General features: G+C 43.7%; 1 protein-coding gene across 1 annotated transcript; it reads right to left on the bottom strand.

The window, feature by feature from the left end:
* Positions 1 to 1,847: 1,847 nt before the first annotated feature.
* On the bottom strand, positions 1,848 to 22,937 carry GLT8D2 (glycosyltransferase 8 domain containing 2). The gene is made up of 10 exons (XM_063930516.1): positions 22,663 to 22,937; positions 19,274 to 19,303; positions 19,055 to 19,150; positions 15,739 to 15,904; positions 15,051 to 15,168; positions 12,883 to 12,967; positions 9,002 to 9,114; positions 8,420 to 8,586; positions 5,996 to 6,108; positions 1,848 to 2,886 (listed from the first exon to the last, which is right to left on the bottom strand). The coding sequence occupies exons 2-10, from the start codon at positions 19,290 to 19,292 to the stop codon at positions 2,720 to 2,722; spliced, it is 1,044 nt and encodes a 347-aa protein (XP_063786586.1). The 5' UTR covers positions 19,293 to 19,303; positions 22,663 to 22,937; the 3' UTR covers positions 1,848 to 2,719.
* Between the last annotated feature and the right edge of the window lie 99 nt (positions 22,938 to 23,036).

Below are 23,036 nucleotides of genomic sequence, written 5' to 3'. Positions count from 1 at the left end.
CTTTCTGCATGAGACTCAGACTTATTCAATCTCTTACTGATATGATTCACACTATTACGTAATTCTTTCAGGCTCATGGTGTGCCGGCAGCGCCACCACATTACAACTCTGTGTCCCTAAAATGGCACCCTCAGGGGAAGAGCTCCCTGCCTCAGACATGTCACACACGTGCACAATCACACCACAGACACTCCGGGGCTTATAGGGGACAGACCCACAGTAAATCTGTCAGAAGGACACAGAAGGGACTTGCCAGTTCACAACTCAGCGCCAATGTCAAAAAATCGCTGTGTATCTACAGAGAACTTTAGCGCTTTTATATGCCAATTTAAGCACCACTTTTCACTCTGCCCCCCCTTCCCCAATATACACCCTGATACTTGATTCAGACGTGGAGGAGGGCCAGCGTGTCTTCTCCCTGCAGCTCGCCTGGAAAAAATGGTGCTGAGCAGCGCTGGCTGACTGAGGAGGAAAGCCCCGCCCCCTGCAATGGCGCGTTTCCCCTCAGAAAACATGAGGTAACATTTATACTGGCGGGGGTGTAGGATTGTGCCACAGCCCAATATGCTACCTTTTTGCCAGTCAGAGTAGGTTTTCATGGTGCCCAGGGCCCCCCCCCCCCCCCCCCGCGCCCTGCACCCTGCTGTGCGCTGTGTATGGATAGCATGTCCGCGCAGCGTTCCCGCTCGCTGCACGGTACCTTGAGCCGTCACGATGACCGGAGGTCCCTCTTGCAGATCTCCGGTAATAATACTCACGCGCCTTCTGACTTCTGGCTCCGTTAGGGCGGTGACGGCGTGCTGTGGGAGTGAGCGCAAAGCCGCAGCTAGTGTTCAGTACCCTTCAGGAGCTAATGGTGTCCTGTCAGCAAGAAGTAGAGCCATGAAACGCTTTAGGAAGTTGGTTCCTACTTCTTCCCCCTAAGTCCCACAAAGCAGGGAGACTGTTGCCAGCAGTCTCCCTGAAAATAAAAAACCTAACATAAAGTCTTTTAGTGAAACTCAGTAGAGCTCCACTAGAGTGCAACCAGTCTGCCTGGGCACACTTTCTAAACTGAGGTCTGGAGGAGGGGCATAGAGGGAGGAGCCAGTTCACACTCTGGAAAAGTCTTAAAGTGCCCATGGCTCCTGTGGAACCGTCTATACCCCATGGTACTGAAGTGGACCCCAGCATCCTCTAGGACGTATGAGAAACACAATTTACTTAATTTAATATTTCTTACTAAATTTCTCAATAAAAAACATTTTGCCTAGCTGTGCCGTGAAAAACATTCTGATACTCTAGGGCGCCGTGATTAAAAAAAAGTTTGGGAACCGCTGTGGTATGCAATGTAAATAAATAAAAATACGAAATAGAGGGTAGGGGTGGAGGGGGGGGTGCACATGCCTTGGTGCGCCACCCCTGAATCCGCCACTGTAGTAGTGTGTAGCTAATACCTTTCTGTTAGCACTGTAGTAAAGTTGCTACCCTGTGGATAGGAATATCAGGTGCTTTTCCTAACAATACATAGGTTTAGTATAACCCTACCTAAAGGTAAGGTACCAGGGGTTAAAGTGGGGGGGACGAGGTGTTACTGAGTTCCACCACCTGTAATGGTAGGGGGAACTAGTTCCACCATCTCCATTGCCCTGCACAGTAATTCCAACAGAAAAGCCCACCCCATCATCTGCGTCAATCGATGATACAGGCGGCACTAGTGTTACTGAAGAGCTGCAGCCACCTACTCCTTCCTCAGGTCCTGGTGCCTCCATGGTCCTCCTGCATGAGTTCCACCACCTCACCTGGACCACTTTAAGCCCTGGGTGTAGCTAAACAGTACGTTCTTAGTGCAGCTTATCAGGAACAAGTTTTTGGTGTATTGAGCCTTTATTTCCAAATTACACGCAGAAGAGGGGACATGGGCCCTCATTCCGAGTTGATCGGTCGCAAGGCGAATTTAGCAGAGTTACACACGCTAAGCCGCCGCCTACTGGGAGTGAATCTTAGCTTCTTAAAATTGCGACCGATGTATTCGCAATATTGCGATTACTAACTACTTAGCAGTTTCTGAGTAGCTCCAGACTTACTCTGCCTGTGCGATCAGTTCAGTGCTTGTCGTTCCTGGTTGACGTCACAAACACACCCAGCGTTCGCCCAGGCACTCCCACCGTTTCTCCGGCCACTCCTGCGTTTTTTCCGGAAACGGTAGCGTTTTCAGCCACACGCCCCTGAAACGCCGTGTTTCCGCCCAGTAACACCCATTTCCTGTCAATCACATTACGATCGCCGGAGCGAAGAAAAAGCCGTGAGTAAAAATACTTTCTTCATAGTAAAGTTACTTGGCGCAGTCGCAGTGCGAACTTTGCGCATGCGTACTAAGCGGATTTTCACTGCGATGCGATGAAAAAGAACGAGCGAACAACTCGGAATGAGGGCCATGATTCATACTTTGCTCTTACAAAATCCACTGCACAAGTCTAATGTTAAAAGTTCATTTCGGATGCATTCCAGAGCGGACGCTAAAAGCAGTACATATGTTTCAGTAGGTGATCAGCCATATAAAAAAAAGTTTGGTCACTGGAAATGTAGTTTTAGGGTGCTGCTGTTCTTATGTACAATGACATAAAAAGCTTCTTAATCTTTGCAGTAAAAATAACTGAAAGAAGACATTCTGATGTGCGTATTGCATTAATGCTGATCTGAAAATACACAGGTGCTAAATGTATAGGTTTGCTGTAGATCAGAGGCGGTGGACCCGGAACTTGCCTGTAGGGTCAGGTATAAACCACTTCTCCCACAGTTTGGAGTATGAGCTGGGGAATTGCCAGGGTTTATATCGTCCATTCCAGTGAAGCAGCTTGGCATCCTGCAGGACGTTCTTAGAGATCTGCTCATCTGGACTCCATCCTTCAATAGAAAGTGGATTGAATATAATTATGTATGTAGTTATTGTCGATGTACACCTTTACTACTGTGCTTTGCCTAGTGACATGCTGTAACTCATTTTGTACCGCTGTGATACAAAACGTTAGTTACCACTGCACTGACAATGTTACCCCATTGTACAGAGAGCCAGCCGTGCAACTCATTGAACTTAAGCTACTGGTATCCCTGACCCCAGTATCTTACTCTTCAGAGCCGGCCATAGGCAAACTAGGCAATTGCCTAGGGCATTTGATATGCCTAGGTGCATCATCAGCTTCTGCTGATTAAAATGATATGCGGCATGCTTATATTCTGTGTGTAGCATTTCATATGCAGATACAGCCACAGTCTCACACAGTATATAGGCATGCTGCATATCAGTTTAATCAGCAGAAGCTGCTTGTACATCCTAGCCACATAGCAATGCAAATAAGATGCATATTCATTAAAAAAAAGGTGCCCGACGTTAGCATTGATGCAAGATTTGTGAGGACACATCTGTATCCAAGCAGAGGCAGAGGTCACAGTGTTAGTGGAAGTGGGAGTGTTGTGTGCATATGAGTGGGTTGGTTGTGCAGTAGTATTCAGAATATGTGTAAGGAGCATTATGTGTGTCATGTAAAAATGCATTAATAATGTGCAACATATGTGTAAAGGGCCACTATGTGTGTCATTATGTGTATAAGAGCATTAATAATGTGCGTCATATGTGTAACAGGGTACTACTGTATGTGTGTCATTATGTGTATAGGGGCACTAATAATGTGCAGCAAATGTGTAGGGGACACTATGTGTGTCATTATGTGTATAAGGGCATTAATAATGTGTGGCATATGTGTAAGGGACATTATGTGTAAAAGAGCATTAATAAAGGTTGTCATAATGTGTAAGGTGCATTATTTTTATAAGGACATTAATGTGTCTCATATGTGTAAGGGGCATTACTGTGTGGAATTGTGTATAAATGCATTACTAATGTGTGGCATTATGTGTATATGGTGCTCTACTATGTGGCGTTGCATATAGAAAGGGCACTACTGTGTCGTCTAATGTGAATAAAGAGCAATAGGGTGTGGTGTAATGTGAATAAGGAGCAATTCAGTGTGATGTAATGTGAATAAGGGGCTCTACTGTGAGGAGTAACGTTTATAAGGTAAAGTGATACTACTGTGGGATGTAATATGAATTATGGACACTATCGCAAGATAAAATGTGAATAAAGTTGCAGTACTGTGTGGCGTAATTGGAATTGGGGTTACTATTGTGTGGCCATGCCCCTTCCCAGCAAGAAGATGCCCCTTTTTGGACTGTGCGTCAAATGTGCGAACTGTTCCTATTTAAAACATAGGGGGTACAAGGACTGCTATGGGTGAGGGGTGATGGTGCTGGGAAAGAGATGCAAGGTCAGAGGCAGAACCAGCGGTGGTGCTAGGGGGCACCAGCCAAAATCTTGCCTAGGGCTAGGACCGGCTCTGTTACTCTTCCTGAGCACTGAGGATTCTTAAATAGAATTCTGGCTGTTATATAATAGCTTGTACCTTTCTTCTGATTGTAACTGCCATTTCTTCACTGTCCAGAGAAGGAGAACTTAGGGGTTAACTCAGAGTTGATCGCAGCAGCAAATTTGTTAGCAGTTGGGCAAAACCATGTGCACTCCAAGGAGGGGGGGGGGGGGGGATTGGCAGATATGACATTTGCAGAGAGAATGAGATTTGGGTGGGTTATATTGTTTCTGTGAAGGGTAAACACTGGCTGCTTTATTTTTACACTGCTATTTACATTTCAGTTTGAACACACGACACCCAAATCTAACTCTCTCTGCACATATTATATCTGCCCCCCCTGCAGTGCACATGGTTTTGCCCAACTGCTAACAAATTTGCTGCTACAATGAACTCTGAATTACCCCCTTAGACATCCTCTCTTTACTGATGGCCCGCTCACATTATAAAATGCTATTAGAGGCTTCTTATAACAATTACCACAGTATAGTACATTGACTACACACCACAATCCCCATAACTTCCTATGGGGACATGCTAAACTTTGATAATGATGGAAACAAAGAAAAAAGGTTATTACTGCTTAGTAAATGTACCCCCACAGTAGTATTAGAAGGGGTCACTCCACGCATAATATATACTCTCTGAGAGATAATTTGTTTTTGCCCAGAATCTGTAGTAAATTTACCTGCCTGTTGAAATTTATTGCTGAGTAAATATTTATTCACTGACAGTTGTATTTGCTTTCTAGAGCCTATGTATTATTGTACCGATAGTGCCAAGCAAACTACTTGTTTTAGTTTTATTTCCATTTGTTTTCATGATGTATTGTGAGTGACTAGTATTCATTTAAAAAAAAAATTAATCCTTTTTTTGTTGCTGGCTGTATTTGGTATTTAGCACCCAATCAGATGGAAACTGCTTTATATTATTTTAAAGAGCACCTTGCCTGCAGCAAGCGGCAGCCATTTTGTGAACTAAACCAACAATCCAACATTCACAAGAAGACAGCCCATCACGTAACAAGGAATCTGTGGCCTCATCAAGGCACTTCCTGAGCAATAATTAGGGGGGTCTGATTTATTACCCTGCATACTTAGGGGGTAATTCCAAGTTGATCGCAGCAGGAATTTGGTTAGCAGTTGGGCAAAACCATGTGCACTGCAGGGGAGGCAGATATAACATGTGCAGAGAGTTAGATTTGGGTGTGGTGTGTTCAATCTGCAATCTAAATTGCAGTGTAAATATAAAGCAGCCAGTATTTACCCTGCACAGAAACAAAATAACCCACCCAAATCTAACTCTCTCTGCACATGTTATATCTGCCTCTCCTGCAGTGCACATGGTTTTGCCCAATTGCTAACAAAAATCCTGCTGCGATCAACTCAGAATTACCCCCCTTGATATTTGTTCAGCCCAAAGAAATAAATGCCCCCATTATGCGTAGGTGACAGGCTAACGTAAAAGATCACCATGAATGCAATGATCTTAAACATCTTGACTATTCTGTGCAATATATTAATTTCTTATAATTCAATGAAACATTTCAATACTATTTTCCATAATTAAAGGGGTTTGAGTGTACTTACCCAGATGTCGAATATGCCAGTCTGGAGGGATAGTGGAGTGTTTCTCATAGAACACAATGAGCATAGGAGGAGTAGCTACACCACCTCCAACAGTGCTGCTGTACAGGTTCTCTCTGCAAAATAGGATGTGCCAGAAAATTACCTGGTGTGATTGTGTTCTGAAATGATTATATTGCCTATGGGAAAGGTGCAGAGACGGGTGCAGTAAGCACAGCAGCTGAGTCTGTACACAGCGGCTGTGCTAAAACATGCTAATGCCGCAGGATTCCTCTTGTGTAAGTAGTCACCTCCTGCCCGCTTCTGTGATCTGCTGCTGCGTCCAAAGTAGCATTGGGTCACTGTGCATGCACATCGGTCATCTGAGTGAGCTGTGTGATGATGCAGCAGAGGCTGGGAAATCTGTGTCAGAAGATGCTGCCACTGGCCTCGACATGCCTACAAAACAGGGCTGACTAGCCCCTGTTTTGTAAAACACTCACCATCACTGCCTTCGGCCAGCCCCCAAACAGCTTAAGCACGTCCATCGTGCTGAGGGCACATCGACCGGCCACACATACACTTACCTGCACATGTGCAGTGATGATCCTGTGCATATCAGTCGCCATCGGAGAGCTACGCACACCATTGGCTCTACGTACATCTCTAAATCAGGCACTATGTGCAGTTTTCAAGCTTAGTTGAAGCTTAATGTTTAAACTGAGCTAAAGGTGCATACACACTGGGCGTTTTTGCCCAGCGTCTATGCATAGTGACATCGCTGGGCTGAAAATCGTTCAGTGCATAGACACTGAGCTAATTTCCCCACTGCCCAGCGATGTCAGCAGGGGTGAACGGCTTTCCATAGCAGGACGTTATGGAAAGCCTCCACCCCGCCGTTCATGAAGAGGGAGCGCGCATCAGCGTTCATTGCCGGGGCATACACACTGGGCAGTTTTGAGCTGAAAGCAGCTCAAAACACCAAAAGTGAGCTGCTTTCAGCTCAAAATCGCCCAGTGTGTATGGGCCTTAACAGAAGTATTGTGTATTTTCATATTTAGCTCACTCTGGGGACAGGATTGTTTACTTGTCAACCTAAAAGAGAATCTAAGGCTTGGAGGTCTATTCAATTCAAGTCAGAATTGCCATCAAGTCGGAAAGACGGCACTTTCCGACTTTTTTAGGTCGAATCAGGATTCAACCTATTCAAGACAAGTCAGTTGCCGTTTTTCCAACTTGTTGGAAAACACGTGGATCAGCGGATTAGCAGCAGATCCACGTGTTTTGTCGACTTTGCGGGCATTTTCGACAGGTTTTTGGCCCATTTTTGACAATACCGATTCGACTTTAGAAAATGTCGGATCGGCATTGTCAAAAACAGGCTAAACCTGTCGGAAATGCCCGGAAATTGAATAGTGCAGTGTCGGATCCTCTCCGTCAGAGAGGATCTGACACCAATTGAATAGTCCACTTAGAAGGAATACAATTGCAGAGATGCTGGCAACAGTATTGCCATTTTATTTGTGGTTAATAATAATCAGATAACCTTGTCTATTAGAATCTATGTAGATCACTAACAAAATAGCTGAGAAAGTTGTACGGAAGTCAAATATTGTGTCATGACATGTTCTTAGTCCAACATCCAAATAGGGTGCTGAACGTGATGTGTGCTGACTTCATTACATATTCCCACATATGCCAGCAGTCTCTCATTCACTGGGACGGTGGCAAGGTGGAATGTTTGCGTAACATACAATGTTCCTGGTGTACAATTTTAAACAATTCCAAATAATTTAATATAATCCTGATTTAAACGGATTAAAAAATTATCCAGAACCTTAGGAATTATGCATAATTTGTGTTATTTCATCCTTCTGCAAGAAAAATCTATATGCACTAAGAAACATTACTGTTTTAATGGATGATATTATCCACTCACACGTTTCATTTGGAATACGGTCGTTAGGTTGACACAGCTTAGGTCGACAGTCATTAGGTCGACCACTGAAGGTCAACATGCATTAGGTCGACACAGTCAATAGCTCGACATGGTGATTAGGTCGACATGTACTATGTCGACAGATCAAAAGGTCGACATGCGTTTTTCACATTTCTTTTTTAATTTTTGGGAATTTTTCATACTTAACGATACACGTGGACTACGATTGGAACGGTAACCTTGCCCGAATGCGAGCCATGCGAGTGGACACGGTGCACTAATTGGGGTTCCCCGTCACTTTACGAAGAAAACGATGGCAACAACAGTTTTAAAAAAAAAACCATGTCGACCTTTTGACCTGTCGACTTAGTACATGTCGACCTAATGACCATGTCGACCAATTGTCCCTGTCGACCTTCCATGGTCGACCTAATGACTGTCGACCTAAGTTGTGTCTATCCAACGACCCATACCCGTTTCATTTACCGAGTACCAATGGCATAACTTACTCCACATTTTTCTTCATCCATTTTTCCAGTTTTTTGGTAATGTGCTGCTGCCTCCATTCACTCATGTTGGCTACAAATACACCTGGATTGAAAGAACAAGTGCTGGGGCTGATGCCAAGCTTCTGAACAGTATTCTTCCTGTAATCAAGATATCCCATGTACCTGTTCTACAAGAGGAGAAAACAATGACCAGCTTAATACACAATACATAGAATGGAAGAGGGAGCCAGTGGCAGATTACAGTGAGGGGAAACGTTGCCCGGTCACCCATGGGGGGAGCCAGAGGTACACGATCCACCCACTGAAACCAAGTAGGTTGAGAAGTACCATCTTTACTAGATCTTGAGGGGAAGGGGGGGGGGGGGGGTTTGAGACTGCTGCATATGATTGGTTCTACTGCTCACTTACCCACCTCCACAGCCATTCAAAGATAGACAACAAAATTAATTTGCTACGTCTGTTTTACAGTACTGGCAAAGCCCTATAAAACGGGTGCATGGAGCACATCCTGTTGATCCAGCTGTTGGAATTAAGTAAATCTAGAACATAGAAGTATAATGTATTGTCCGCCATGTCATGTACCTGTATTCCTACTTTCATGACAATTTCTTGAAGTGATGGTAAGTCACAATCATCAGAAAATGCTGCAATATGTCCTCTAGATATTTTTGTGTTGTAAAGCTCCTGGATATCTCCTGTAATGCAAAAAGTACAAAACCAGATAAGTTATCAGTTTTGAGATCACTTACATAGAGCTTAGTATATTTTGTAAGTTTCAAAGAGGTTTGGTTTGTCTCTTAACACTTCCTTGGCTGGGGACTGAGCGCAGAATACTGATCACTTTATGTAACTAGACTAGAGTAATCCTGCACAATCCTCAATCCTGGGCATATAGTCCCCTCAGCAACAGAGAAGAGCAGGTGTGCACCCGGTGCTGAGGAAATCACTACATAAACTATGTTCTCTTGGTTATATACAACACTTGCCTCAAAGCTACCTCAGCAGAAGCTATGCCGTGGGTGGCACCAAAGTTCCCTTCCATATACCCAAGTGACATATAGCTGTCTTTAATGTTAAATGGACATTCAGGATGTTAATATTCACAATGTCAACACTGTCAGAATGCTGACACATGATTTTAGGTTTAGGCTCAGAGAAAGATCTACCAATAAAATCTCATTGTCAACATACTCAACGTGTACATTATGCCAGTGTCAAAATTGTGACCATATCAACATTATACAGTCGATATTCTGTCGACATAATATATCACACCATTATTAGAGCTGTAGTTGTTTCTATATCCATTATCATTCACAAGAAATGGCCTGGATGTCATTCTTCTTATTTGATGCAGAAATACATACTTTTTAAGCTTGTTATCACTTTTGTTTTGTACTTTTCTATCCTTTATTGTATAATGCCATTGGCTGCAATATGCAAATGAGAGTGTGGCATCAAACTGCAGCATTCAATAGTGTGAAAAGCAAAATGGCTTTTTACACAAAAAAAGAGACATTATTATTTGATTATCTAAATACATTAAGTACATTTCATGTGGGAATCAGAAGCACATTTAGGGCTAACATTTACAATATTTAGGGTCCTGAATCAGGGTTGCATGCAAATCATACTTGCCTAGCCTTCATCTACCCTTACAGGACTGCGGGTGACTAACCCAAAAATCGCGATTCTGACACAGCTTCCGGGAGGGTTGGAAAGTGTGATGCAAATTCCCCAGTGTGCAGATCTCTGCGGATGTGTCTGACCCTGCATATGTAGTTTAGTGCATCTGGCCCTTAGTATCTGATGCTGTGAGGAGAGACGGAGCCGGCCGAGAGAGTAGATGTGCCTGCAGCAGCACACTGCTAAAGGAGAAGCCATCCATGGAGATCAGGAGGTGAGCACATATCTGTCACTGTAACTGGGAGAGAGCCCGGTCCCCTAGCAGCCACACCCCTGCACCTACTGTAGCTGCATCTATGGGCAAGCGTATGCAGAGATCAGAGTAATGGTGCATACACACGGTGAGATTCGGGCTAAAGGTGTGTACACACGGTGAGATATTTTCTTACGATTTTGACTATATAGTCAAAATTGTAAGAAAAGTTAGTGCAGATCGAACGGTGAAAGTCACCTTGCGATCATGATGCTATGCCGATGCGCGGTCCCGCAAGGTCGGCATCGCAAGCCTAGATAGACTGTGCAGGCAAGTCAATTTTTTGCTATCTCATAGAAGAGATAGTCAAAATTGACACAGCCAAAATCGCACATAGTCAGTATCGCAAGCACACTCATTTTGTGCTTGCGATATCGACCTAGCCTCTGTCGCATAGTGAGAATCGGGGTTAGCCCGAATTTCACTGTGTGTATGCAGCATAACCCCGATTCTCACTGTGCGATAGGGACTAGGTTGGTATCGCAAGCACATAATGACTGTGCTTGCGATACTGACTATGTGCGATATTCGCTAAGTGTCAAGTTTGACTATCTTTTCTACGAGATAGTCAAAATTGACTTGCCTGCACAGTCTATCTGCGGGACCGCGCATCGGCATTGCATCGGGATCGCAAGGTGACTTTCACCTTGCGATCTGCACTAACTTTTCTTACGATTTTTACTATATAGTAAAATCGTAAGAAAATATCTCACCGTGGGCCTGATGTAAAGTTGCACTTCGGGGGGCATATGTGGCACTGGGGGGGTATATGTCTACCTGGCATATGGGGGGGCTATATTTGGCACTGGGGGCATGTGAGTACCTGGCACTGTAGGGGAATATCTGCACTGGGGGCATATGTGGCACGGGGGGGGGGGGTATATGTGTACCTGGCACATGGGGGGGCTATATTTGGCACTGGGGGCATGTAAGTACCTGGCACTGGGGGCATATGTGGCACTGGGAGCACAGCCCTAGCAACAAGCACTACCTAGCAACGAGCATGACACCCAGTGCATGAAACCCCTGGCAACGAGCATGACACCCAGTGCATGAAACCCCTAGCAACGAGCATGACACCCTGAGCATGAAAACCCCTGGCACCGTGCATGGAACCAAGAGCATGAAACCCCTGGCAACGAGCATGACACCCAGTGCATGAAACCCCTGGCAACGAGCATGACACCCAGTATATGAAACCCCTGGCAACGAGCATAACACCCTGAGCATGAAAACCCCTGGCACCGTGCATGGAACCAAGAGCATGAAAGCCCTGGCAACGAGCAGGTAATTTAAAAGTAATTAGAAGCCTTACTGTAGGACTTAATGTGTAATGGGCATTACGGTGTGTGGCATAATGTATCACGGACATTGCAGTGTGTGTCATAATGTGTCACAGGCATTACGGTGTGTGGTATACTATATCACGGGCATTGTGGTATGTGGTATAATGTCTCAGGGGCATTGCAGTGTGGCATAATGTATAACGGGCATTGCGGTGTGTGGCATAGGGTATAACGGGCATTGCGGTATGTGTCACAGGCATTACGGTGTGTGGTATACTATATCACGGGCATTGTGGTATGTGGTATAATGTCTCAGGGGCATTGCAGTGTGGCATAATGTATAACGGGCATTGCGGTGTGTGGCATAGGGTATAACGGGCATTGCGGTATGTGTCACAGGCATTACGGTGTGTGGTATACTATATCACGGGCATTGTGGTATGTGGTATAATGTCTCAGGGTCATTGCAGTGTGTGGCATAATGTATCACGGACATTGCGGTGTGTGTCATAATGTGTCAGGCATTACGGTGTGTTGTATACTATATCACGGGCATTGTGGTATGTGGTATAATGTCTCAGGGTCATTGCGGTGTGTGTCATAATGTGTCACAGACATTGTATGTGCTATAATGTATCAGGGGCATTGCAGTGTGTAGCATAATGTATAACGGGCATTGCGATTCCTGTCATAATGTGTCACAGGCATTATGGTGTGTGGCATAATGTGTCGGGGGCATTATGGTGTGTGGATATTGTGTCATGTGCATTATTGTGTGTGGCATAATGTCTAAGGGCCATTGCAGTATGTGGCATAATGTATACTGGGCATTACTATAAGGAGGAAAAATGACAAATAATGTGAGGGGCATGAATCAGGATTGTTTTTCTTTCCTGTGGTGGCTAACGTCTGGGCGTGCAGGTTGCAAAACTGGGGTATAAGGTAGTTTTTTCCTGCAATGCCACGCCCCTGTATGCGAAGCCATGCCCATTTCAATGAAGCCACGCCCCTTTTTACGGTGCGCGTCTTCGGCGCACGCATGTTTATCCCTTTACCAGTGCCAATTATGGGGGATGGGGGGGGGCAGAATTTTTTGGCTTGGGGGAGAAAAATTTCTAGTTACGCCACTGTAGTTATGATTAAGGGGTCATCATCAACATCATACAAAATGTCTGTAGTGACAGCTTTAATATTAACTACATTTAATAAACTTATGTATACCATATTATGTAACATACCTAGTACAATTATATCATCATCCAGATAAATGACTTTCTCATGTTCCAGAGTAAGCAGTGGTAGATAAAAACGAACAAAATTCAGCTTTTATGCAAATAAAAGAGAGAGAGAGAGGTTAGGGATACAACAATTATAAAGCGCAAAAGAACATTTATTTAAACAAATTGTGAATAACAAATAATCCACTTATAAACGTAACATTGGGGGTAATTCCAAGTTGATTGCAGCAGGAATTCTGTTAGCAATTGGGCAAAACCATGTGCACTGCAGGGGAGGCAGATATAACATGTGCAGAGAGAGTTAGATTTGGGTGTGGTGTGTTCAATCTGCAATCTAATTTGCAGTGTAAAAATAAAGCAGCCAGTATTTACCCTGCACAGAGATAAAATAACCCACCCAAATCTAAAAGGCCCTACACACTTGGCGATATTCTGAAAGATATGAACGATCTCGTTCATAAATGAACGAGAACTCGTTCATATCTTTCAGTGTGGAGACTTAAGCGATGAACGATGCGCGTCCCCGCGCTCGTTCATCGCTGGTCTCCCGTCGGCTGTGCATGCAGGCCAATATGGACGATCTCGTCCATATTTGCCTGCACTTCAATGCAGCCGGGTGACGGGGGGAGTGAAGAAACTTCACTCCCCCCCTCACGGCCCCCCCGCCGCCGGGTCGCTCGTCGGCCGTATCGGCCGTCGGGCACCTCGGCGGCACATCGCCAAGTGAGTAGGGCCCATCACTCTCTCTGCAAATGTTATATCTGCCACACCTGTAGTGCACATGGTTTTGCCCAACTGCTAAAAAATTTCCTGCTGCGATCAACTCTGAATTACCCCCATTAATCAGAACATTTTCATTAATATTGCCGAGAATGTCATTCATCACTATGACCATGCAGAGATATTAATGGAAAATTTAGTGTGCGCAGTGCGGTGGCACTGGTCGCAGACCTCTAGTTAAGGCTCTGGTAAGAAGCCAGTTGGTTGGTACTTTATCTTTCTCCAAGCTATGATAAATCTTCCCATTGCCTTGTGACTGAAACCAACTGCAATTGTAAAATAAACTGCACTGCCTCAGACTGTGGTGCCTGTGTGTGGAGAGTCACGGCTATAGGAGTGAATCCTCAGCTGTTGCTGTGGGAGTAAATGAGCAGCCATAAAGTGATATAAAGTGGGAGACACATAGGAGCATATTTTAGTATCTGGCCAATTTAAAACTAACCTAACATGGCAGGAGATATCACAGATAGGGACTGTGGTCTGGATCCAAAGTTGACAATTGCATGTGTGGCCAATGGGGAGAGAATAACCAAAGAGGGATCTACTTTTCTCTTACGTCCTAGAGGATGCACATTAGTACCATGGGGTATAGACGGGTCCCTTGGGAGCCATGGGCACTTTATGAGTTTAATAGTGTGGGCTGGCTCCTCCCTCTATGCCCCTCCTACCAGACTCAGTCTAGAAAATGTGCCCGGAGGAGCCGGTCACAGCTAGGGGAGCTCCTAGGAGTTCTTTTAGTTTTGTCATTTTTTAAAGAGTTTAGGCACAGGGAGGCTGTTGGCAACAGCCTCCCTGCTTCGTGGGACTTAGGGGGGGGGGGGGGGGGAGTAGTGTCCAACCTTAGAGGTTAATGGCCACCATCTCCGCTGACAGGACACTGAGCTCCTGAGGTTCATGATCGCAAGCCCCCGAGGCGAATGCTCACTCCCGCAGCACTGCCGCCACCTCCTAACAGAGCCAGAAGAAGTCGAGTGGTGAGTAGGACACCAGTGACCCGACAAGTGGGGAGCCGGTGAGAATGGCGGCATCAGGGTGGGAGCGCAGCTTATTTTTCCTCTGATGCAAGTTTCATGCTCCTTCCTTCCTTTCTGATAGTGATGCATGTGCACTGCATTGTCTTGGTAAGGACCCAGCAGTTAAGTGTCAGTAATTGCTATCACTCTCCTGTCGACTCTTTGCCAAGACAGACCCTGTCACATCATGTGAGTTTTTGTTAAATTGCAATGGTAATTCATCGGTTATTTCTGTGATGATACTTAAAGCGCAATGGGTCGTAAATAGACCCTAAACAGTGTATCCTGAAGTCCTCAATTTTCTTTCAGTAAAATTCTAATTTGAATCAATTCGTAAAATATTTGCAGAGCAATATAGTACAAATCTCTGCTTACCGGCTGAAGAAGCTCAGGATAGGCTGCATCAGGGCGAATTTTTCCTTTAAGGACCATTGGGTTAAACTCCACTATTTTATATCGTGTATCAGCCAACCGAGTTCCTTCAATCCATTTTCTATAATACATAGAATAACAAACAGAATCAAATTTATTATACAGAAAATTATTTGAGACAATACAATACCCTGAAATATAAATGTATGTATAGAATATAGATCAACTTTCCCTTTAGTTGTCTGTGGTTTCTATTCATAGAGCAGAGAATGGCCTTGTTTTGCGGTAAACAGGGCTTTTCTCTGCTTTGTGCTATTCACTCAGTGGGTTTCAGTGGAGGAGTTCATTACTTCTCCAGCGGCACCCCGCTCCATGACTGAATCGCATAGCCATATGGAGAGTGCAGTTCATTAAAGGATGGAAATCTCTTCTTCCATTCTGCAGCTGTGTGCAGACTCGCCATCTCTGGATGGCGTAATCTGTACTACAATACGAAATAGGCAGGGAAGTTGGTTACTTCCCTATCTATCTGCATCGGCACCTGCTCTAGCCATGCCCCTTTATAGAACAGCAGCCTCTCCTGAACTCCGACGCCCTTAATCCGGCCCTGGTGGTGGATGAACTTGGATTACACCAAATAAATTAGTGCTTTGTTTGTTCATTTGAAGTACTGGGAAGGATGACTCATTACCTAATATGGAGCAAGGAATTTCTTAGCCCAATAATATAAAACAGCACATTGGCATTAGTGTTGCTGTAGATGCTGTTGATTGCAGCAATCGTGCCACCCATGCGGCCTGAAGCAGCGCAAATGACAACAGGAATTACATCTTCATCCTGCACTTCTGATTCAGCATCTGCAATGCACATGAACAATACAGAATTCACTTAGAAATCATATAGAATTGGTTAGAAAGAACTACGCTGAGCAACTATCTATACAAGTATTAAATAAAATCACAAGTAAAATAGTGACACAAAACACCGGCTGGTATTTATAAAACAATTTCTGATAACATAATACTCTAAAATTTGCCATTAGTGAGGATCTGCAGTGTTTGAAAGCTTTGCCAGTCCAGAGATGGCTGCATATTAGGGGGATTATTTACTAAAGTGCGGGTTTATAGAAGTGGAGATGTTGTCCATAGCAACCAATCAGATTCTAGCTATTATCTTCTAGAAGGTACTAAATTATAAATAAAATCTGATTGGTTGCTATGGACAACATCTCCACTTCTATAACTGCACCGGCAGCCGGGAGGCATATACCTGAGTTCACTTCACTAAAGGATGTGTTCAAGGAGTTTGCACTAATTCACAGGTTCTCAAACTCGGTCCTCAGGACCCCACACAGTGCATGTTTTGCAGGTCTCCTCACAGAATCGCTAGTAAAATAATCAGCTCCACCTGTGGACCTTTTAAAATGTGTCAGTGAGTAATTAACACACCTGTGCACCTGTTGGGTGACCTGCAAAACATGCACTTTGTGGGGTCCTGAGGACCGAGTTTTGAGAACCTGTGCATACCTCCCAACATGACCCTCTTGATGTATGATTGCCATCACCTGTGCTGAAACACCTTTCTTATCCATTAACCTGTTCAACACAGGTGCCGGCAATCATACATGAAGAGGAAAGTCCATTAGCAGAGCATCTTGTCCCTCCTGGAGAGGGTCATGTTGGGAGGTATGCCTGCGCACTAATCATACTAACAGTGCATAAATTGTTTTGTAAATACCAGACGGTATTTTGCTTATTTTATTTTATATTATATTTGACCATTAAATATTGATTACTAGTGCTTTATTTTCTTGGTTTATTTTATCTCTATATGGGTTGAGTATTCCCTTATAATAGAAAGCAGAAAATAATCACGGTAGTACACTGATTAATGATTAAGTGTTCCTTTGATGTTTCTTGGTACTTATACAGGTGTTTTGGCAGCACCTAGTTTACTTTTCCCCTTCCCTTAATCCATACCTCCCAACTGTCCCGATTTCAGTGGGACAGTCCCGCTATTTGGACACTGTCCCGATGTCCCTCCCGCGGGTCGCAGTGTCCCGCGGGCGGGATGGGGGGGGGGGGGGCAGTTGGGGGAGGCTTTTGATCACCCGCTGCTTTGCTCTGCAAAGCAGCCGGTGATCACTGAATAGATACCGTGCACACGCGCACGGCATCTATTCAATGCTGGGAGGGGAGCAGGGGGCTGCCCAGCTGCTCTGGGAGTGCTGGGCATGCCCCCAAAATGGCAAAAACGGGTCCGTGGCACTCGACCACGCCCACTCAACAGATGCCACACCCCTTCCACGGGAAACCACACCCCTTTTCGGGTCGCGCGTGGCTTCGTCGCACAGGGGTCCCTCTTCTTCCCCCTTCAAACTTAGGAGGTATGCATAATCCCTCATTTCCTGCATGGCTGTTTTCATGCTATTCTTTCTTTAATTAAGTAGGCCCACAGCAAACCCTCTATGGCAGAGGTTCCCAAATGCGGTCCTCAAGGTACCCCAATAGTCCAGGTTTTAGGTATATCCATGGCTCAGCACATATGGTTCAATCAAATTGACTAAGGTGCTAATTAAGTCACCTGTGGCCAAGCATGGATACATTTAAAACCAGGACCATTGGGGTGCCTTGAGGACCGTGTTTGGGAACCTCTGCTCTATGGTGCCTCAGCATGCCTTCATTTATGCAGATGTAGCTGTATTTCATCCCAAGTGCATGAGTTTATGTACTAAGATAGTGAAGCGCAGCACCTTTCAAATAGTATAAACACTTCAAACTGGTACCAGCTCTGAGCTGGTGGACATTAGGCCTAATTCAGATCTGATCGTTGGGCTGCATTTTTTGCTGCCCTGCGATCAGATAGTCGCCGCCTAGAGGGGGAGGGTAAAATCACTGTGCGAGTGTGCGTTCCTATGTGTTACAGAGCTGCACATAAATCAGGTTGTGCAGTCTCTGCGCAGCCCAGGACTTACTGATACAGTGCGATTTAATCCTGCTGATCGGGGCCAGAGCTGAAGTCAGACACCCTCCCTGAAAACGCTTGAGCCCGCCTGCATTTTTCCGGACACTCCCTGAAAACGGTGAGTTGCCAGCCAAAAACGGACTCTTCCTGTCAATCACCTTGCGAACGTGCGAATGGATCTTTTGCACCATTCCGTCGCTGACCGCTGATGGCCGTTGTAGCCATCCGATGCGCCGGTGCATTGTGGCTCATATGCACGCGCAGTTCGGATCTGATCGAAAACGCACAGCAGCGATCAGATCTGAATTAGGCCCATTGTGCATTCTGATGTGTGCAAGGCAGTCTATATGAGTCTGCTAGTGCAGAAGCAAGCCACAATTTGGTGTACAGCAAGTATGATTCAGAAGTAAAGCACTTTAAAATTAGTTTAAAATACCAAGGAGAGGGAAAGAAAATTGCCATAGCAGTGGGCAATAAGTTGGCACTTTGGCCGCCCAAATGAGAGTTTACTCGTTCAAAGCAGTACTTAAGATGGATTTAGCCGCTTTGCGTGGCTAAACCCGATACTAATGGATGCGCACACAAAGCACTCATGCCTTATGGGAGAGAACAAATGAATTGCTCCAATGGATGCCCATTACGTATGGATGGGTAAAAAACAATTGAATTCCCCCCATGACGACTGCCTCATTTACCGCAAGCGTCCAGTAGCTCTTCCTGTGAGTCTTTATTATTAGGGACCTTTGACTATGAGAATATATTGGCCTTGCTCAGCTTTTCATCTGCCATTTACCCAATTATCAATTGAGGCTTTAGACCAATATGTTTTCATACATTTGACACAAATTAGATTGTAGTGTAAATATGCAAAGGATTATACAGGTGACCTTTATCATGCCTCCAGTCTATTACTGTGGTAATAAATGATCAGTTGGTGCTCAAACTTTCCACTGATTCAGAATATAACGAGGAATACTAATATTTCTATTATTTGTGCATGTTATAGAACAGTCATTGCATAATAACTACATGTTCCAGATTACCTTCATCCTTCTCCACCACGGTAGGCACTCTGTAGATTGTGCTATACCATATCACACAGAATGTCAGCACAAGCAGAAACAACAATACGTGATTCACTGAAAGAAAAAATAATTTACTAAAAGAAACACAAGAAATGAGACAATAAATGGAATATTATATTTTCTTTACAGCATCTTTTTTTTCTGAATTGCATTAGATAAAAAGAATTAATTACTTACATTTCCGTAAAATAGCCATATGGTCAATTTCTGTTGTAGTATATATAAAAAAGCAAAACACATCAGGAAAATTAATAAATAAAAGGAAACAAACGATAGCATTTTATTTCTATTTCTGGCTCCCTACAAGCTGATCTTCTTTATAATCATGGCATTTTATTAGCTTTTTGTTTTAGTTATTTTTTTATGTTTTGCTGTTCTATAGGGAGATGTATCAAACCTTCTAAAGAGGACAGATGGAGAAGTTGTCCATAGCAACCAATCCGTTTCCAGCTATCATTTTATAGACTGTATTTGATGATCGCTAAAAGGTGATTGCTATGGGCAACTTTGCCACTTTTCCTCTATAGACGGTTTGATCCCTCTATGCCAGTCATTCCCAACCGCGGTCCTCAAGGCACACCAACAGTGCAGGTTTTAGAGATATCCAGGCTGCAGCACAGATGGTTAAATCAAAATAACTGAGGTACTAATTAAGTCACCTGTGTTCAAGCCTGGATATCACTAAAACCAGGACTGTTAGTGTGCCTTGAGGACCGTGGTTGGGAAACACTGCTCTATGCACTACCATCCCAGTTGCTGACTTACAATTACCTAACCCACACACAATTGTTATGTGGATGTGCCACACTTTAATAAAACTAAGAAGACTGATGTGAGGCAGAGGATGTACTGTAATTAGTTTATGAAGCAGATTTTGGTCCGGATGCTGAGCTGGGCATTCTCCTGTTTGCTTAGCATAAAATCAGCATATTTATACTGCGTTTGCCGGCAGCACAAGCTGCACACAGATGTGTGTATACAGATTTGTATGCATCTCCACTAGTGTCTGTCTGCAACTAGAGAGATGAGACAGGGTTAGGAAGGGGCTGTCTAATCTATAGGCCGAGATCTGTAAGGGCATGTTGACATAACTGCAAACAGATGCAGACCCGCATGGAAAAGCAGATACACCTGTCAGTAGATGTTTCTATTGCTGGTGCCTGAGAGGTGGTCTGATGATCACTAGCACGCCTAGCCACTTCTGATTGGATCAAAGAGACACCAGAATGTGGCTGGTGCTTTCCTCACTCATTGTGCACATTTTAGATCATTTTGTAAGTATATTTTAAAACAATATTTTGCTACATTCACTACATCTGCTGTATTATATCTAGGATAACAGTAAGTGCATTTGTAGCTATCAAAACAAATGTGAATCTGGAAAGATGCTATTATTACAAATGGTTATATATAAATTTCATTCAACATGCATTCATCTCAGCATCATTACACTTGATGTACAACATAAAATGTCTCATCATATACTTCACCCAAACGGCCACCATTTAAGTCTTAATCCTGTCTGTGCCCGCTATCACCAGACCGTCTTGGCACATACACAGTGCAACTCAGGGGCATGTGCCGTACTAAAACCATCAGCCAGCTGCTTTCGAATCTGCATTGCATGCACCTCTGAATGGAGGATAGGTTACCATTGATGGCTCAAGCCAAATTACAATGAAACTAAAGAAATGTTATATAGTGTATTAGGTCTACCCCATCTCCTCTTTTGATTGTCAGCTCTCACTAGCAGAGCCCTCTTCCGTCATATGCTTTTCCTTATCTTACTTAAACCATCTTCTATTCTATACTCCCATTGATGGCACCAAATCCTTTGGTTTTCTGCAGCCCTGATACTTATTTCAGTGTTGTCTGCTGATGCAGCTATATTTATATACCCTGTACTTGTCCTATATTGTATTCAACTGTTAGTGTCTTATTTTCCTGTGTTGCTTATTTGTTTATGTACTCGGTAATTGGGCGCTGCGGTTCCCTTGTGGCACCATATAAATAAAGGATAATAAGTTTGTTAAATTTAGGGCGTAGCTTGGATTGGCTTTATTACTATGGGGCCCTCCTAGTTTTCACATTCCAAAGCCCTGCTTAGCACTAAATAACTAGTTATAGGCTCTATATACAAGCATTAAGACTTTTTTTTAATTATTATTCAAGTAAATATAAAAAACCGCCTCATAATGCATTCTGCAATGTAAACACAGGTGCGGCTACATCTATTGTCAGGTATTTTTTGTGACCACGCCCCTGTTGCGACCACCATCGCATGTCAAGCACGTGCGCTGCAGCTTAGACCCATGCACAGTAAGAAAATATCAACCAATTTGCGTACTTCAGCTGCTTTGCGACTGCATCTGAATGAGGCCCTAAATGAGAAAAAGAGGTAAAGGCACATAGCCATTTTAATGTTATATACTTTTTTTTGCACAGGTTCTGAGCTAGTGGAGTTGATTCTCTTCTTATACTTTTAATAGGACATCTTCTGCACCTTCCAGTCGCACTTTGACAAAGTAGCACATTCCTGTGTGTACTGCACCCAGTTTATAAAATTAAACAAAAACATTTAATAAAGGCAATCCTGATGTCCACTTACCGTGTATTAAGTTAAGCCAAAAATTAGGCTACAGTGAACAGATTTGCAGAAGTAAAACTGTAAAGCTTACTTCACTGAGATTGGATGTTGGACTTTAATGTGATGTTTACACATTTGCACAGTTGTGCGAATCTTGACATGCGTCCGCATCTGCATCTGTAGCTTATGCTCTTGGTTTCCTACTAATCATCATCAGCTTCGTACACTTGCCACTGTCATATACTAGCTGCAATCTATACTACCCAAGTTCCTGTCCAGGTCTGTTGACACCTTTACATGAGCACACCATCACTTAACTTTCTCTATGTAAAACATTCCATTCCGTCGCTTCATTCTTAAGTAGAGATGCATAGAACCCAACATTGTGTGCACCCCTTTCTCTGAGCATGCACTGTGCAAATTCTGCAAACGGGCATACATTCAACTCTGCATCAGCCATAAATGTATACATAGGCCTAGTTTGCGGAAGCATGTGCAAAAATCAAAAAGTTGTCATGTGCACAGGACAGATCATTCCAGACTCACTAGTGCAAAACCAAAGTGATTTGCAATGCACTGCCAATGCACGTTGTAACTGATTTTCATTATTTTTTAGCAATGGTTGATCAGAAGAAGTAATGCTGTATATACTGTGTAAGCCGTCAAGTTTGGAAACAGTTAAGCTAACTGGCAGGCAGCACCAAAAAGTTATTATATTATTCCAAATTATATATACATTTCATTTCCTGCACTCCATTTCGATTCTGTAACTGTAAAAGCCCTAACAGTGCCTCTATTGTGCTTTTACCATTGCTAACTTTTACACAAAAGCAAACCACAGTTTCTCTATGATATATGAATACTTCTTACGCCATGTTTAGATAAAATGAAACGGGTCTGTCTATGTCTATTTTTGCAGTTTGGGATACTTATTTCATGGGAATAAATTGTAACATTTTATCAGTTAAGTTTTACATACCAGGGATGCAGAAGTTCAGGCCAAATTCTCCTTATTGAACATTTCAAGGGAGAGAGCTGAAATAATGTCCACGCCAGCGTGTTTTAATGTAAGCAAAAAGAAAACTTGAGACTATCTTCCGTTATGAGTGAAGGTGTATCAGGAGAGAGCAAGCGTTGATCGTGACCCCTGTGATTTCCTTTGTTCCATCCAGCGCCATGAGTTGTTCTGTAAAATTAAATGCTAAACTGGCTAGTAGAGACAGAGAGAAATGAGTTCCAGATGAAAGCTGTTCCTCCTCTGGAAATCTCCCTTGTGCTTTGCAGAGGGAGTTTTCCCTTCCGGAATGGAAAATAAATTGTGAAGGTGCTGCAGAATTTTAACAATTAAAATTC

The sequence above is a fragment of the Pseudophryne corroboree genome, chromosome 6, assembly GCF_028390025.1.
Source record: "Pseudophryne corroboree isolate aPseCor3 chromosome 6, aPseCor3.hap2, whole genome shotgun sequence".
Taxonomy (NCBI): domain Eukaryota; kingdom Metazoa; phylum Chordata; class Amphibia; order Anura; family Myobatrachidae; genus Pseudophryne; species Pseudophryne corroboree.
This window is presented reverse-complemented; position numbering and strand designations above follow the sequence as displayed.

Bases quoted from the DNA above. Each gene is read 5' to 3' on its own strand.
- GLT8D2 (XM_063930516.1), bottom strand. The intron at 9,115-12,882 runs GTATGTTACATA...TTTGCATTACAG, and splicing joins TGATGATATAATTGTACTAG to GAGATATCCAGGAGCTTTAC. The intron at 8,587-9,001 runs GTACATGACATG...CTCCTCTTGTAG, and splicing joins TCATGAAAGTAGGAATACAG to AACAGGTACATGGGATATCT.